The sequence below is a fragment of the Gambusia affinis genome, linkage group LG10 (assembly GCF_019740435.1).
Source record: "Gambusia affinis linkage group LG10, SWU_Gaff_1.0, whole genome shotgun sequence".
NCBI lineage: Eukaryota > Metazoa > Chordata > Actinopteri > Cyprinodontiformes > Poeciliidae > Gambusia > Gambusia affinis.
Window position 1 is genome coordinate 8,053,642 of NC_057877.1, and position 16,744 is coordinate 8,070,385.

Sequence of the window (16,744 nt, forward strand, 5' to 3'; positions counted from 1 at the left end):
GTAAAGAAAGGTCTCTTACATTGAAATGTCTTAATTATTGTAATTTAAGGCAGCTGTGCAAGACACACAAAGCTGTAAACCTGGGGGGTAAAGAGAATCCAATAATACAACAGAAAACAATAATTTTTCCATTTCAAACACAAAAACGAAAAATAACCGATTATCATTTTATTTATGCAAGTTTTTTGTTGTTATCATGTTGCATGAGACTGATAATGCTTTCATTGTGTAATATGAGTATGTTATATTTTTTGTTACATTATTATATTGTATATGATTTAATTTACTGTTGTTTTGCACAGTTTATTTGTACTATTTTATTCTGCGTCCTTTTGTTGCCAGGATGTATTTGTTTATATTTTCTGTTTTGTGTTACTGAAAAAGAAAACCACTGCATATTTCTTTGAAGACAAATATTCTAAGACATTAATAAGTTGCTTGGTCTGACCGCTTTATGGGAAGAAGGTCTTTCACTGAGCATAAAGCTGCATGACTAAACACGGTAAAGTAACAGTGGTGGAGCATTCATGAGCCAGTGAAGCAAGCCATAACTGAGCATGTAAGAGCTGGCCATACAGCGTGCTGATGAATGAAATCAGAAGATAACAGCATCTGTGTTGAGTATGTGCTGCCAAAGCCATCAAAACACACCTGCTGTGCTTACTAGCTGTACTTTATTTTAGGTGTACATGCACAACGGGGTCCGTCACAGTTTGCTGAATTTGGCTGACATTGACTGGCAGTGTTTTGGTCTGAGTTTTGCTCTGCCGTGTTATTCTTGTGGATTTACGGGGATCACAGAGAAGCAGAGAGGAAAAGCACAATGCACTGCTGCCCTGGCAGACTTAGAATTGGAGATTGGTGCTGCTGCTTGTGCTTATTTTGTCTTCTTTTCTTCTTTAGCGACGACAGAGAATAAGCCCAAGCAAAACAAGCATGTCTCATTTTCATGAAATTAAGGACTAAAAAAAAAGGCATAGTATTGTAAGGGTACAGTGACGTAAAAAGCATTTGGGCCTTAGATTAGATTATACAGTAAAAACAAAATTGCTCATCAAACAGATGAGCAGAGAACAATAACTTGAGGAAATACAAAAGCAGTTTTCGAATGGCGATTTCTTAAAGGCAAAGAAAAAAAGCAACTTGGCTTTGGGTAATTGTTAAATCATGAATTTACTGACTGTTCAAATTTTTTGGGTTCATTTTCACTAGCCATTCCTAGGCCCTATAAATCCCTGATCAGCCAAATGAAGAGCCTGTTCGACAGCACAAAGTAGACAAAATTATGCAAAAAAGCAACACATCAAGCCCCAACCTAACAAAATTCAAAAACAGACGAGAAGCAATGTCACTGACCTCCAACAAAGTTTGCAAAGTCATTTGCTTTGTGAACAAAAAGGGAAAGATGCACCCTCCTAAAAGTTCAGCAAAAAATAAATAAATAAATAAATTTTGATGATCCAAGACTTTTGAGATATCCAATTGACTGACAACACAGAAGTGAAACTTAAAAGAGTATGCTCCATTAAACAAACTCAGGATTTAGTTCCACACCACCACCATGTTTACTGTGGGAAAACATGGTGGTGGTGATTATCTAGGTCATCAGTTTGCAACCCTGAACTCAAGCAGACTTGTGTTATGAAGCAGAATAATGATCCAAAGCACAGCAGCAAGTCCAGACAAAAATTACTAAAGGAGGATTTAAGACCTAGTCAGGGTCCAAACGGAAATCTTGTTGAGATTTGGAGACTGACAGTGCCTGAATGTCGTCTAATGTGGCTGAATTAAAGTAGATTTGCAAATAAGAGTGGGTTCAAATTCTTCCACTGCAATATTAAAACATATTGCTATTGCAGATGCTCGGTACCAGTCACAGACACCCAATTAGGCTAGGTTTAAGGGTTGAATTGCATGGTTTTCTCCATTTTCTATTAAACCTGCTGTTTGTGTTTACTCTGGCTGTCTTTGTCTGATTAAAATATTTGATGATCTGAAACATTTAAGAGCAGAAAGCAAAAACTCAAAACTTTAACTATAAAACTATAAGCAGTACAGCATATTTGGCACTTATTATGCAGCTTCATGTTGTGAAATCTGACAGATCATGTAGAATCCCGTCTCAACGCTTATAGTTTGAGTTTTTATACCTAATATATTCACCTCATCACTAAAACCAGGAAGATCAATTATAGCAGATTCATCTCATCTCCACATCCTCCAGTCCCCATCAGCGTCTGCAATCTTCCATTCCATCATCCTCTGGTTAAATTGGGCCCTCCCAGCGTTGAAAGACCAGGAAGAGGGCTGGTTATTTAAATCTAAATCAACACTGACGGGGAAGCAGATGTAGAACAGAGAGCGAGGGGTAAAGCTTGTACCTGACGTTGTTAGTATTAATGCGATTCCACTGCGAGCGTTGGGATCGATGCAGTCAGATGAAGGACTGTGTTAACATCCTAATCTCTAATAGCATCAGAGCAGCCAGACTATAAAAACTCCACCAGTTCAGTCATGAACACACACCCAACGCACAGATTAGAAGATAAGAAGGAAGGGGGCGAAGGCACGACAGGCCATCAGAGCAGGAGCTGAACTGCAGGGTGGAGGAGAAAATCTTGATAGACCTCAGATTTGTTCAGGTCTAGAGGTGGGGGTGGGGGAAGACAAATCTGTTATAATGTAAAAGAGCCAGAAGTATTTTTCAATGTGTGTCCAGCAACAAGGTAGCAAGAAAACAAGCTCACAACTGGTCATGGCAGCTCCACTTCAACTAATAGTGGCGAGTATTCAAATGAAATTACGAAACAATGCAACGGCAGTCATGCGATCATTAATGCGAAAAGATAAAAAAGCTCTTAGACGAAGCCCAGCTGATTTTATGGAGTCAATGACTTTGCACCAATCTCTCCCCCCTGGCCAATCCTGTAGCGACAAGATGAAGGATTGCTGTGTTTTAATAGACAGAGACCTCCAGCAGAACCAGACTCAGTGTTCTGCCACAATAGGCTAAATGCAGGGAGTACAGAAACCAGAGCAAGAAAAGGGAAAAGCTGAAGCACTGGTTCATGTGTGTTTTCAATGGGAAAAAAATATTGACAGTAGCAATAGCTCCATCAGTCCCTTTGACGAAGAAAGAGATACTGCTAAACACAGAGGTTGTTGACCAGGAGTGTGTAAACAAAGCCAGTATAGATTTCTATGGAAAATAAAATTATCCACCAATCAATCAAGTTTATTTATATAGCACATTTCAGCAACAAGGCAGTTTTTAAGTGCTTTACATCATAAAAACACAAAAATGCAAAGTTGTAAAAGGCACCGTACAGTCAACAAATGAGATCACAGGTAACAAACATTACATTTTGACTGGTGCCATCATCAATACACATCAAATATGTTGGTCAACGTTTCATTTATTATGGTTCAAAAGCAACTCTAAGCAGGTGGGTTTTTAGTCTAGATTTAAAGGACCTCAGCGTTTCAGGTGTTTTGCAGTTTTCCGGGAGTTTGTTCCAGATTTGTGGTGCGTAGGAAAGCATAGAGCCAGACACAAATGCACTCCCTCCTATGGAAAGAAGAAAATAAAGTAATAACATAAAATAAATTAGAACAGTTGACAGCTACAAAACAGCTGGCTGAACCCCCCCCAAAAAAAAAAAAAAAAAACAGGCCCAGGTGTACCTTCTACTACGGGAAAGAGAACACTTCAAATTAATAGTATCACACTAACCGCAAGTTATACATAGATGAAGAGTAGCAGCGGTGCAGCCAGTGTTATCGCAGTCACACTGGCAGGCTGCTTCATTCAACATGCCATGCTTGGCAGTCTTCAAAGAATGGCTGTTGATTTGTTTTCAATTACCCGCACAGAGCTGGTCTGAGTACAGAGAACTGCTTTGTGGAAAGTGTTGAAGCTGCTTCGGACAAGGATTTTTATGAAGTTGAAAAGCGGCTCTGCGCTGTCAACCTACTTAAATGGAACTAGACAGCACCTGAAAGAAAAACCAGGCTGCCTGAGCCCCACGGTTTTGCCCTGATTGCTATAAATAGTATTTTTTGGCTCCAGCAGGAAAAGAATGGACATGATGAGACGGTATTTATGATTATAATCCGTACAGTAGTGGCAGATGAATCTGATCGTAACAATTTTCCCCTGCTGCCACTGAACACTGTAAACACAGATGGATTTACAATCAGTCAAGAGGATAATTGTGACTGAACACGCATAATTTAGGCTTAGACATTTAACTACAAATTCTTTTTTTTTTTTTTTTTTTTTTTCATTTCCTGTTTTGCATCCAGCCAATTTGAAAAGCATTTTTGCTTAACAGAGACGAGAGACAACAAGAACGAATGTGGAGCAACATCTACCTTTTCTCAGGCTCCATTGCCTCAAAACAGTCCAAATTTAATTTGGACTCATTAGTAAGCCTCCTGAGTACTTCTGTCTCATATCGCAGACACAGCCTCTGAGAGTTGCGTGAGCGCGTTTGTGAGACAGCTCCTTTAATTACCCAGGTAATACAGCCAGATGCTCCATCACTCTGGCAATGGCAGTGATTAAAAGCAGTAAAATATTCATATCAATCAGACACCCACATGCCACATCTATAATTAATGCACACGCGGAAGGACGTGGCAACTTTTACCACAGCCAGACGTTGCCTCTCCGTCACCATATTCCCTGCGCGACTCGACGCGGACGGGCAGCTGCGTGCGTGTCGGTGTTTGTTTCCACGAAATGGAGCCGAGAAGGAGCCACTTTCAGCAACTCTCAGCGGGGAGGTCAGAGGCCAGGCAGCTCGCACTCTGGGACGTCATTCAGCCACCTACACAGCAGATGTGCCGGGCTGCACTTTCACTGGCCTGACTCTCTGGGAGTGTTGTTGTTTGGGGGTGGAGGGAAACAGCATCTTGAGTTTGCACACTACCAGGCATCCTGCTTTCTCTGGTGGGTGTGCTGCCTTCTCCTGCGCCGTCTTCGGCTTTTCTTCGCTCGTCTGTACCTGAAAATACCCGCAAGCCCTTTGTCTAGGGTCTCGGAAGCTTGTCTGGTGTCTCCAGTGGGTGGGAGGAAATAAAAACAAAACAAACTGAGACTTGAGGTGAATTTATAGACATAAGACAGAGATAAGATTTTCACTTTTCTTTTTTTTTTTTTTTGCCTAAGGCAGTGTGTGTTTGCAGAAACACTTCAGAGACCAGGCTTTTTGCATACACCCTTCATATAATGGCATGTTAAGAATCAAACGTCTTGATTTAAATGAAAACATTATGTCACTCACTCTACTTGAAATAAAACATTTATTTTCTCCTGTCACAGCCCAAGGTTTCATTTCAACCACTTTTCTATTTCTGCGCTCTCAGTCTTTCTGCTTGTTGTCTCTCGGTTTTCCTTGATTAAGTCTTCTGTCGCAGTCCAAGAGTGAGCTACAATTACTCACTCTGCTGTGTGCGCGTGTGTGTGTATTGTATCATGCTCATTACAATTACCTCTGGGTGTAAGTGTGTCATCTGTTGCCTGCTCATGTTCCAATTTCTCCAAGAGAGGGAAACGCCCGCCTCACTGTGCAACGCAACAATGTGACCAGGAGAGGGGAAGAAAATCTGTATTACAAGCTGTGATTTGTGCTTTCCTCTCAATTTTATTTAACAGCAGCCCGTATCCAGCAGGCGCATATACTCCACAGCTGTTTTGGTACACCGAGTGCTTTGCAAAACTATTTATACCCTACAGATTTTTATTTTATTTTTTTCAGCCAAAACAAACAAACAAACAAAGCAAATAGAATGCCAACACTGCAAACATACCAAGACAGAATCAGAGAAGCAGCCAAGAGGCCCGTGGCAGCTCTGGAAGAGCTGAGGGAACCACAGTTCAGGTGGGAGAATCTATGTGCGGAGCAGCTATTAGTCGTGTACTCCACAAATCTGGCCTTAATGGAAGACTGGCAAGAAAGAAGCCATTAGAGGTTTCAATTGCAGTTTGCCAAAAGCCATGAAGGGGACACAGAAAACTGAAATTGAACTTTTTTTTTTATGCCTGTGAAAGACGATAATAATTAACCCCAAACAGTATAAACATACAATCTCAATTGTGGAACACGGTGGTGGCAGGATTATGTCGATGGGATAATTCTCTTCAGCACGGGAAATAATCAGTTGCTTTTTTTTGTTGTTGAGATTTTTAGTCAACGGTTACCATGCAATGTAGGAGAGGATAGGCAGAGATACAGAGGTTAATGCAGGAAAATGCTAAAAGAAAACCTGCTACTGGTTGATAAAGACTTGAGAGTGGGGTTGAGGTTTGCCTTCTTGCTGGATGACTCAACATAAACCAACGATCAGAGCTACAATGCAACAGTTCATGAGTTGTAATGGTCTAGTAAAAAGTTTAGATCGAAAATCAATTGAAAATTTATGGCACAACGATAAAACCAATGTTGAAGGTGAGCCATTTTGCAAAGAACTGGGGAAAAAAAATGTCAAGGTCTGCATGTTGCAACCCAGCAGCTGTACTTGCAGCAAGAAGTGGTTCTAGAAAAGATTGACTAGGAGTACAAATGCATGCCAAAACATTTCAGGTTTCTATTTCTAAAAACTCTTTAAAAAAAAAAAAGAAAGAAAGGAAGAACACACCACTTCCACTTCTCCTCATTTTATGTTGGTTTATCACATCAACTCCAAAAGAGATCCTTTCACGTTTATATAAAAATAAGATACGGTTACAAAATGTGAAAAAGTCCAATACGTATGAGTACAAGGCAGAGGCAAACATGACAAAATTGATCTTGTATTCAAGAAGATGGAGCTTGTAACAGTTGGCAGACGTTACAAAGGAGCAGTACTGAGGCTGACTCTTGGGAGTTTTGACAGCTTTCATCACGCTATGATTGGCTTGTGGTAATATTTTATGAGATTTCATAACTTTACATCTTTCTAATGAGCTGTGAGGGCCCCGCAAGGAAGCAGTCTACAAATCTAGGGGCGTGACATTATCTGTAAATAATTATGACGTACAGGACCTCAAGCGAACTCTTTAAATAGGATCCCCACGTTTCATTCTGTCTGAAACTATCTTGTGTTGCTTTTTGTAGGTGGCCATTGATTATAGACAGAACAAATATATTTTATTCCTTTTTTTCTGCAATTTAATCCATGTTGGACTATGGATCTGACAGAGGAAAAAAAACAGGCAAGACAAACTTGATTCAAGTACAATTTTAATTTAATAAAAGTGCTTACAGGACATATTTCTCCTGAATTGCTGAAAGAAAACAGTTTCTTTCTTTTCATTTAATTCAATGCATCTGAATCCAATAGACTTCGATACCTAAACAAAACTTTTCCTGCGAACGCTAAACAAATGGTAAATGGTCTGTAATTGTATAGCGCTTTCTCTCGTCCAGAGGACCACAAAGTATTTCACATTATGTTCAGTGATTCCCACACACATTCACAAGCTGATGGTGGTAAGCTACAGGTTTGTAGCAATGGCCGCCCAGGGGCTGAAGCTACGCACCGCCACCAGACAAAGTGTCCTGCCCAAAAACCAACCCATAACCCACCGGTTAAAGAACAAGCTCCTACCGCCGCCGCCGCCACCAGCTGCAGGAAAAACTTTTTGCCCGGCTGGATCTGAATCTAAAAAGCATAACGCAAATAAACCAATTTTCAGCAATGATAACACAGTTGTAGAATTTGATTTCATGGTGTATCCAAGTGTACCATTTAATTTCAGCACACACTCGCACATAAAAGAACACCATTAGCTTTGAACCATAACTGCCCTCCCCTGCTCGGTGCGTGTCTGCTCCCCGAGGCTGCTGCTGTAAATATCAATGTTTTCTCACTCTGCTCGCCTTATTAAATGAGAGCTTTAAAAACAAAAAAGTCCCATCATTTTTTTTTTTCCTTTCACCCTCAAAGCTCAACACCTTGATATTGGTATTCCTGTGCAGAGGGCTACGTCCTAAAACAGGCCAGCATCAATTCGCCCGATTAGGTCCCCCAGGGTAGAAAATGCATAAAGTGCATGCAGGGTGTGTGCTGCATGCGAATGCGACGGTCGCAGGCGGAACGCAGAAGATCTCACCTCGCTATGGACGCAGCATCAAACATGCACACCTAAGTGCTTCTTCCTGGCTGTTGCCGATGAATAATGCACATATTAATCTCACAAAGTATGGGAGCTTTGCTAATTAATGCAGCATTTCCCTGGTCAAGGTTAGCTAATTAAAGTGGCATCTTTATGGACACTAGACATGGACAGCATTCTCAATTTGGTTTTGCTGACTTTTTGACCCATTTAAAAATAAAAAAAAATTATTTATTTTACTCTCGGCGATCTGTTTTTGGAAAACTTTCCCAAACACCATCTTCCACTGTGGCCGTCATTATAATGGTTGGGATCTTAATGTGTTGGGCACTTAGGAACCACTTTAAGTGGCTGCATATAGATGTAAGAAAGAAACAAAAAACTTTAGAGGGGCAGTATTATGTAAATTGGACTTTTTTGAATTTTATAATGTTTCTCCTTCATCAAAGACACACCAGGAGAGTTGCTTTGATTCTTTCATGCATGTTTGAGAAATCCTTGAATCTCCCGTGGCAACCAGTCAGAGGTGCAAAATGCTAGCCATTTCCTTCAGACTAGCGGCAGCAGCAATTAGCAAACACCAGCTGGAACTGTGCATCCGCTGAGCTCATCACATGAAGTACTTCTCAGTGAAAAGCTGGTAAAAATGTCATAAAAGCTTTAAAGGAGAAATGTTGCTGGGATGACGTGTTGAAGGCGGAGTCTCGATAAAAGCAGGAGCTTCTTAAAGAGACAGAGGCCCAATTTCAAGGCCTTAAATCGCAAAGTCGAATTTCTTTCAAGTCATGTTTGAATTATACAGCGTTTTCATAACGACTGAAGCTAACGTAGTTAGTTGATTGTGCTATAAAATGACACCATGTGTCTGGAAAATACATAATCCTGCCTCTTCAAACTGTAGCAAGTTTATCAATAGAGTGTGTGAAGTTTGTTGAAGGTTTGTTTGGGTTTTAACTCCCCTGCTGGTTGCCGTTCTGCAGCACATGCTGGGATCCTTCCCCTGCAGCAGTGAGGAGAGGAGACGTGACAGCAGGGACCCTGTCTTTGTTAAACCGATCCACTTTTGAGGGAGAAGCGAGCGCCGTTTGAGAAACCGGCAGTCCTACGGAGACAGAAACGGGTTGTGGCTTGTGGGTCCCCTTTAGCCCTCTGACCCCCTGCTCCTTAGCTTTTACCAGCAACTCGCTGACGGTCTTTGAGAAGACAACGCGAGGGTCAACAGGGGAGAGCGCGGGGCACGAACAGGTTTCCCTCAGCTCCAGAGCCTGCACAGATGAACAAAAAGCAGATACAGGTATAGTTTTAATCAATGACAGCTCTACATCATGATTCAGCATCTCTATCCACCAAGTAGCTTTGATCAATCAATACTGAATCTGAAGCAAACCCTGCTAATTCAAGATGTTCTTCCTTCTTCATGAATGAATGGTCATATCAGCTCTGCCACTGCAAACACACTGGTCAACTAGATGTAGAGCTCACCCAACTCATAAGTTAATATTATCACATCAGGTTGAAAAAATAAATGTTAGTTTGTGTGAATTACCCAAGTACTACTGAATAGCATATTTTTGTAATAAATATACTTGTAGTAGTTAAATATATTCCCTCTTCTAGACTTAGAATCTCATATATGTTGTGAAAATATTCACATCCCTTCAACTTTTTTATATCTTACTGACCTCAACTTCATTGTATTTTACATAAAGCTCTGCTGGAAGGAGAACCTCAACCACGTTCATTTGAAGCCTCAAGATGACCAAATATTTACCTGTATCCATGTTCCTATGAGCATAATTCTGCCACCACCATGTTTTACTGTGGAGCTGATAAGTTAACTGTGTTCTGCATTGTAGGATTTCAGAGTAGATAGAAATTTTGATGAGTTAGGTGCAATGGAAATGTCAGTTTTGGTCTGACCTGACCAAAGTACATCCTTTCACATGTTAGCTGCGTTCCCTACATTTCTTGTGGGACTCTTTAAATGGGTCCTCTAATAGCTTCCTTTACACAATGGCTTTCTCTTTGCTACTCTTCCATAAAGGCCAGACTTATGGATTGTATGACTAACAGTAGTCATGTTGACAGATTGTCCCACCTGAGCTCTGGATCCCTCCAGAGTTACCACGGGGCCTCTTGCTACTTCTCTGATTAATGCTCCTCTTTCAACTACAACTAGGTTTGTAGTTGTGCCATACTGACATTTTTTTTTTACTTTGTTACCAATTTCTTTTTGCGGCATCCAAAGCTTGGGGTATTGTCTTATAACCAAACCCTGCTTTGAGCTTCTGTACATGTCTGATGTGCTTCTTAGTTTTTTGTAATGCTGTTTGTTCACAGATATTCTCTGGTATAAACCCAGCTGTTCAGAATCCTTCACAGAACAGCTGGGTTGGTGCTGATTTCTATTTCTAGATAGCGGTGGACGATATGGAACCTAAAAGTTTTACCGCAGTATTTTGCCATCTGATTTCAGGTAACTGAACGGCTGTGAAGGCACGACACGGCGATCACGGCCCCACAAACACAAATGCAGCTCTTGAAGAACATTCCCATTAATAATACATTCCTTTGTGACACCAGTCACATAAAGACGTGTGATCTGTATCACTAAACTGGGCACACCCACAGCATATGCTCATACTTTCAAATTTTGCTGATATTTGTTGATATTCCTATTGAGCAAACAGTGGAGAAAATCATAAAAATTACAATGCCACTGATGCGGACAGTTCTGGGGAGTTTTAATCACCATTAATTGGAATTTATCGTGGCAACAAAAAAAATCTAAATTCTTACCAAAACAAGAAATTTATCACGATAAATGAAAAACGATATGATAAATGCCCACCTCTATTTCCAAATGTGCTTTTTTCTCACTTCAATCTACATACCACTTTTGTTTCAACCTATCATAAAAAAAAAATCATAAAAAAAGAGAAAACAATCAAAAAGGGGTGAATACTTGCCAAAAGAAGTGTGCGTGTCCGTGTACAAACATGCTCTCGGCTATCCACTCGACAGCCTGTCCTTCTCATGCTACCTGTGGACTTAATTTGCTTTGCTTAAGGATGACGAGCGCACTTGTGGAGGAGGAGTGCCCCCAGAAGAGTCGGGTTAAGTAGCTTGAGGCTGTCACCCCTTCGCAAGGTTAAAAACATTCATATTATGCATCACTTTCAGCTGATGAAGCTCAGCTGTTAGCCGGTTCATCTGTGCTGCTTGGATGGATCAGACTGCTTGGCGTGAGCCGGGTATTATATACTATCGCAGCAGAGACAGAGTTTTATCAGCTCATGCACACAAACAATACCCACGCTGCAGCGTTCATCACTTCACTGCCTGCAGCTACATCCTGGCCTCGACAACAACTGCTGCTAGAGGTCAGCCTGTCTCACAGGGAAGTAAGCGATGCACAAACTCCACAACTTTGCCACCTGACGGACAATTAGCGGCTTTGCCCATCTGTTCGACGTTACAGCTTGGAGCATCTGATGGAGTGATGATATTCCGACTACAGCGACACGTATGGCTAGCTAAAATACTCACAGGTATAAAGCACACAACCACTGAAGCTGTTTTTCATTTTTAGTGCCTCTTCATTTCTTTTTAGCCTTAAGATAGTAATGGTTGTCTTCCCACAGCGCCAGCAGAGAGTCCCGTCCTGTGAGACTGATTGGCTAATGATAAGAGCTGTTCTCTTCCAGATCCAAAACATTCAAATCCTACACGACATTTTGCCTGTGCCAAGCATCCAGGGCCTGGCACTACAAAATGGTTTTCCTGTCTTCCTAAGGCCCTGCATCATTTCCTCCCCTTCCCCGAGTCTCTGCTTCCTCCATGGCTCCCTCTCCGTGACTGCAGGTGGGCACACATCTCTCCAGATGCTTCATTAGTTCTATTAAGACATCTTCAAACAGCACCTAAAGCTACACATTTTGTTCAAAACAACAAGACAAGGATGAAAAATGCTCTCGCTTCAGTCGGCGGCTTGTGACAATCCTGCGAAGAAATGCTTTTGTTTATTAACCGGTGGAGACACGCGCTGAATGTGGCTTGTTGTGTGTTATTCTACCTGTGGGATGAGGCGGTCCATCTGACCGGACCTGTTTCTGTGTGAGGGGTGTGTCGATAGCCACTCGGGTAAAGTGGGATTCCCTGTAAGATTGTCTACAAGTTCCATCTGCTGCCAGAACACGGGGCCTGCTCGCACATCTGCACAAGCCTGGGAAAGACGTACACACACACACACACACATATATATATCCATATGCAATTCTTAATCAAAAAATAGACAAGCAACACAGCAGTACACAAATGAAAAGCCTTTCTAAAGGAGCTTAATTTAGTTTGACAACAGTGCCCCCTTGTGCCTCGTTGGCAGATTGCAAAGTGTTCCAGCAAAACATACATAGAAAACGATTCTACTTATTACTTTAATTTTTTACAGTGTACATTATAAACATTAAACTAAACACGGAGCACCTTTCAACATTATTGGCAGATGTGTGTAGCACAAGTCAGTACGTTGTAATAACAATAATAAATGGTTGGAATCTAGACTTTGCAGTAATATTGTAGCTAGATTGAGGACTAATGTGAAACAAACTTAGTAGTGTCACCTTAGCAGCTAAATGCAATCCGACTTGATCTGCCTCAGCTTCCAGTTTACGACTGTAGGGATGGTTGAACATCAGCTGCAAAAGTGAAAGAAGAGAACTTTTACATACAACGATCCAAAAACACAGCTTTCACATTTTACAGTTTAAAACTGACGTAACTCTTGGACATTGTAATTTTTCATACTATTCTGACTTTAGCTGCAACGCCCTGCAGCTCCAAATATTCAAATGACTCAAATCATGAATAGTAATACCTCACCTCCGTGAGCTTGTCCTTTGCCCACCCACCCACCACTGCCAAGATGTCCCCAGGACACAGAGCCCAGATGGCTGTCACCAAAATAAGAGACAGGAGGTCCACAACATGAGACAGGCTGGCCTGTTCTGCCTGGAGGGAGCGGGGCAGAAGATGAAACGAGGATGTAAGCAACAGCACATCAGCAGCAGGAATAAGGTTAAAGAGAGAAAACCAGAGCTGAAAACTTTCTGAGGGGGGAGAGGGGAATGGTGCTGCTTGAACATATTGATTGTTCTCATCTATTCCGCTGAAACACTTTTGCGCTGCAACAGATTAAGAGGTTTTAAGAGTCTATCCGTTACGGCACACTGACTTTATAACTTCGAGGTCATCGACGTTCATTCCCCTTCAGCTAATTAAAATCTCCTCCCAGCAAATCTACAGACTTGAAATGCCCGAAACGTTATTAGGCACTTTTAGAACAGAGTGAACCGGGATTGTGGAACTGCAGGGAGAAGAGTTTCTGAAAAACGAAATGAGCATGGATAAATCAGCGCTAGGCAGCTGTTTGGAGGGGACTGTCACAGAGTCGCAGCAAAGTCTGATGCAAGAAATCCAAAAGTGGTGCCACAGTCAAAATAAGCCGACTCAGATGGAGCAAAGGGTGATATCTAGTCAAGGTGGTATAAATTGATGCATCCCAAAATGACAAAGTCATAGAACTCAAAGAAGACAATAAAAATAAAAAATCAAGAAGCAACTTCCTATTTATGAACAAAGGCCATTTTTAATGGCAAGTTTGCTCTTAAACATTTGAATTTGCAGTGCTCTTAACTTTTCCTCATATGTGAGACCAGCTCAGGTCAGAGAAACTGTCGACACGACAACTATTATTGGTCACACACTTCGCAAATCTTGCATGTATGAAAATCGCAACAAAATTAGAATGACATGCAAGAAATGTTTATAAATAGTGTCATTTTCTAGAAGGCATGACGACATGTGGAAAAGATACAAGAGACTGATTTCATATTCCAGAACCTGGACATTGTACCAACAGGAACAAGGGGCAGCAATACTTGGGAATTCAAGAACTTTTATCTAGTTCATATTGGTTTCTGGAAATATTTTTTATTTTAAATGTTCCCTAACTCACATTTATATGTTGGCCTATCAAAACAAATCTAAGTAAACATTAAAACAGATTCCAAATCATTCAAAAGATGACAGGTTAAATTGCTTTAGCAAAAACAATAAAGCAACACCAACTGCATAAGGCAGTGAGCTTACCGAATGGTCCAGTATAGCATGAGCCATTTCATGTCCAAGAACAATCATGAGCTGGTCCAGATCTGCCACGGCTCCCAACATCCCAGTGAACACAAACACTTTCCCATTCTACAAAAAAACAAAAACAAAAAAAACAAAAAAAAACAGAACCAGCATAATCAGAAGGCATGCCTGAGCCACACGCTGTACTGAAGTAACAAGGGGCATGAGCAAGAAAAAAAGTTTTGGGTCTGTGTCTCTTTTTCTTTTTTACTTACTGGAAGGACAAAGGCATTGATTTGGGGACTTTCCACCACATGAACACTCCAGGGGACTTCAGACACTTCTGGGATGTCCTTGTTCCTTTGTGCAAGGAGCTGCACCGCCTGCTCCACCATCTGGTGAAGAGGGTCAGTGACAGGAAGAAGCAGCTCCGCAAACTCCTCCAGGTGCTGAAACACACGGTCACTTGTAAATATTGGTCCCGTTTAATTTCCCCCCAGATATCCTTTTCTTTGCAGATTATGAGGATCTGGGTAAAACCGCTACTGAGAATCACATTTCAGCTGCCTGAATATTTAAGAAACAGTGTAGGTGATTAGTGTCTGCCCTCGTTTCTCACCGCCTCTGAAGTCAGAGTAGCCAGCTCCATGTACTTCTCCCTGCTGAACACCAGGAGGCGAATCCTCCCCGTCACTGGGGACTCATCCAGGTGTGTTAGGAGCAGAAGGGCCACGATCACCAAAGCAACTCCTGCTCCCGTCGCCAGATGCCAGCGGCGCCTCCGGAGCCATTCGTGTATGAGCTGTCGGCGATTGTCTGGTAGAGACCCCCACCATTTCCTTAGACTCCTGCCCAGAAAAGGGAGGAGAAACAGTCAGGTAGTAAGTTTAAAAATCACACATGGGCCAGTGGTGCTCAATACTACAAAGACTGTAATCGCTTAAAGCTTCCTTCATGTCAGGAAAACTGTCATCTCTCATGCCAGAGAATGAAAAGCAAGGAGAGTATAAAACAGAATTGTGGAAATACAGACTGAAATTAATCCTTTAATCTTCAAAGAGGCAACGGAAGGCCCGAGGGTCTGACGAACCCGCTATGTGGCAGGTTTTTAATTATCCCAAAGAGAGAACCAAAACATATGGTGCAGGTGCCTGGAATCACTTCCCTGAAGGCCTGAATAAAGCTGAGTTTGGATTCTATTTTAGTGAACTCAAACGGCATTGTTTTTTAACTCAGCATTAAGCAGAGTTTTGTTTGGTTTTTTTAAGATAATTGTTTATTGTCTTAATCAACAAATAAGGGAATCTGTTGCATGTAAAGCAATATGTTTGTATTATTTGTTTTACTTCATAATACAAATGTCATTAGATGACATTGGTGACTGATTATTGTTTTATAGTCAAGTAAATAAAGGACACCTTGTCGTTTATTAGAAAATATCTCATCTACAGTTTAAGTCTGGAAAATAAAGTAATTTAAATAAACTTAAACAACATGAATTAACCCGGTTTGCTTAGTAAACTATATTTCAACAAAAACGCATTTAATAGCTTCATGTTTTCATTAAAGCATAGAGATTTCTACTTTCATATTTTTACAGAAATTTAAACAGCCTCTTTCAAATTGCAATTTTTTTATGAACTTAAATGAACTTGCTTGATATACTTGAGGGCATTTTAGGGGGTTTTGGTAACTTCTTTTAGCATATTTAAATCTATTTAACACGGTGAAAAAGCAAAACTTTGTTTGTAAAACATAACTGAAGTCAGGAACAATAATACATCTGACATCCGTTCCCTACCTTCCCAGTAGAATAGCCAGAATCTTTTGCAGAGGTTTGAGGACTATCCACAGGAGGGGAGCAGGAAGAGCTCTCCTGGAAGTCGAGGTGTGGAAGTGGTGGCCCCACTGTGTCTGGACGGAACCTATCCGGGTACACACCGTCCGTACGTTGCCACATATTGCAACGTACGGACTAGTTGCACAGACTCTCAAATTAGACGGGATTTTTGGAGAACATACTGAGAACGGGGTCTTCTTCTTCAGAGGAAAATCAGCTCGTTTACAGAGCTGGAAATGTCGAGTCCAATTCATGTGAAGGTACAAACTGCACCCGTTTCTTAAAAAGTTGCCACATAGAAAAGCCATTGTTGTCAAAGATTTAACAAGCGCTATTTCATAAGGAAGGGATGATAAAATATTCGTGTAACACCGATAACTATAACGTAGGATGACGTAGTGATCTTAAAGTGTTCCAGGTGTATTGGTGCCATGTTTAGCTTTTCTTCCGGTTTCAACCTTCAAAGTCATTCCCACCGGTCGGTTGTAACCTTGGTAACTACTTTTCAGCGATTGCGGCGGTGCCTTTCTGGTGTTCACGAAGGTCCAAACCTTGCAATAACAGCCAGGCACAGAATTAAAACATCTTACTCTAATTACGCAACGTCGGGTGTTAAGAAAATAAAGGAACGAATGTTGTTCCTGCTTCTCAAATGATTCCCCGCAGAAACA

General features: G+C 41.2%; 1 protein-coding gene across 3 annotated transcripts; it reads right to left on the reverse strand.

Moving 5' to 3' along the window:
• Positions 1 to 7,213: 7,213 nt before the first annotated feature.
• On the reverse strand, positions 7,214 to 16,718 carry oma1 (OMA1 zinc metallopeptidase). Of its 3 annotated transcripts, XM_044129750.1 has the most exons (9): positions 16,035 to 16,718; positions 14,853 to 15,081; positions 14,509 to 14,682; positions 14,252 to 14,359; positions 12,983 to 13,111; positions 12,724 to 12,798; positions 12,177 to 12,326; positions 9,277 to 9,366; positions 7,214 to 9,203 (listed from the first exon to the last, which is right to left on the reverse strand). In XM_044129750.1, the coding sequence occupies exons 1-9, from the start codon at positions 16,379 to 16,381 to the stop codon at positions 8,946 to 8,948; spliced, it is 1,560 nt and encodes a 519-aa protein (XP_043985685.1). In that variant the 5' UTR covers positions 16,382 to 16,718; the 3' UTR covers positions 7,214 to 8,945. The 3 variants fall into 3 exon arrangements, with proteins under 3 accessions (XP_043985685.1, XP_043985686.1, XP_043985687.1); XM_044129751.1 differs by having other exon boundaries at positions 7,214 to 9,366; XM_044129752.1 differs by lacking the exons at positions 7,214 to 9,203; positions 9,277 to 9,366 and adding an exon at positions 11,071 to 12,103.
• Between the last annotated feature and the right edge of the window lie 26 nt (positions 16,719 to 16,744).

What these genes read in the sequence shown, in the direction of transcription:
- oma1 (XM_044129750.1), bottom strand. Translation starts at nt 16,381, where the DNA reads ATGGCTTTTCTATGTGGCAACTTTTTAAGAAACGGGTGCAGTTTGTAC. An exon ending in TCAATGCCTTTGTCCTTCCA is followed by an intron (nt 14,360 to 14,508) that starts GTAAGTAAAAAA and finishes GTTTTTTTGTAG; the next exon opens with AATGGGAAAGTGTTTGTGTT. An exon ending in TGGACCGCCTCATCCCACAG is followed by an intron (nt 9,367 to 12,176) that starts GTAGAATAACAC and finishes TCATCTGTGCAG; the next exon opens with GCTCTGGAGCTGAGGGAAAC.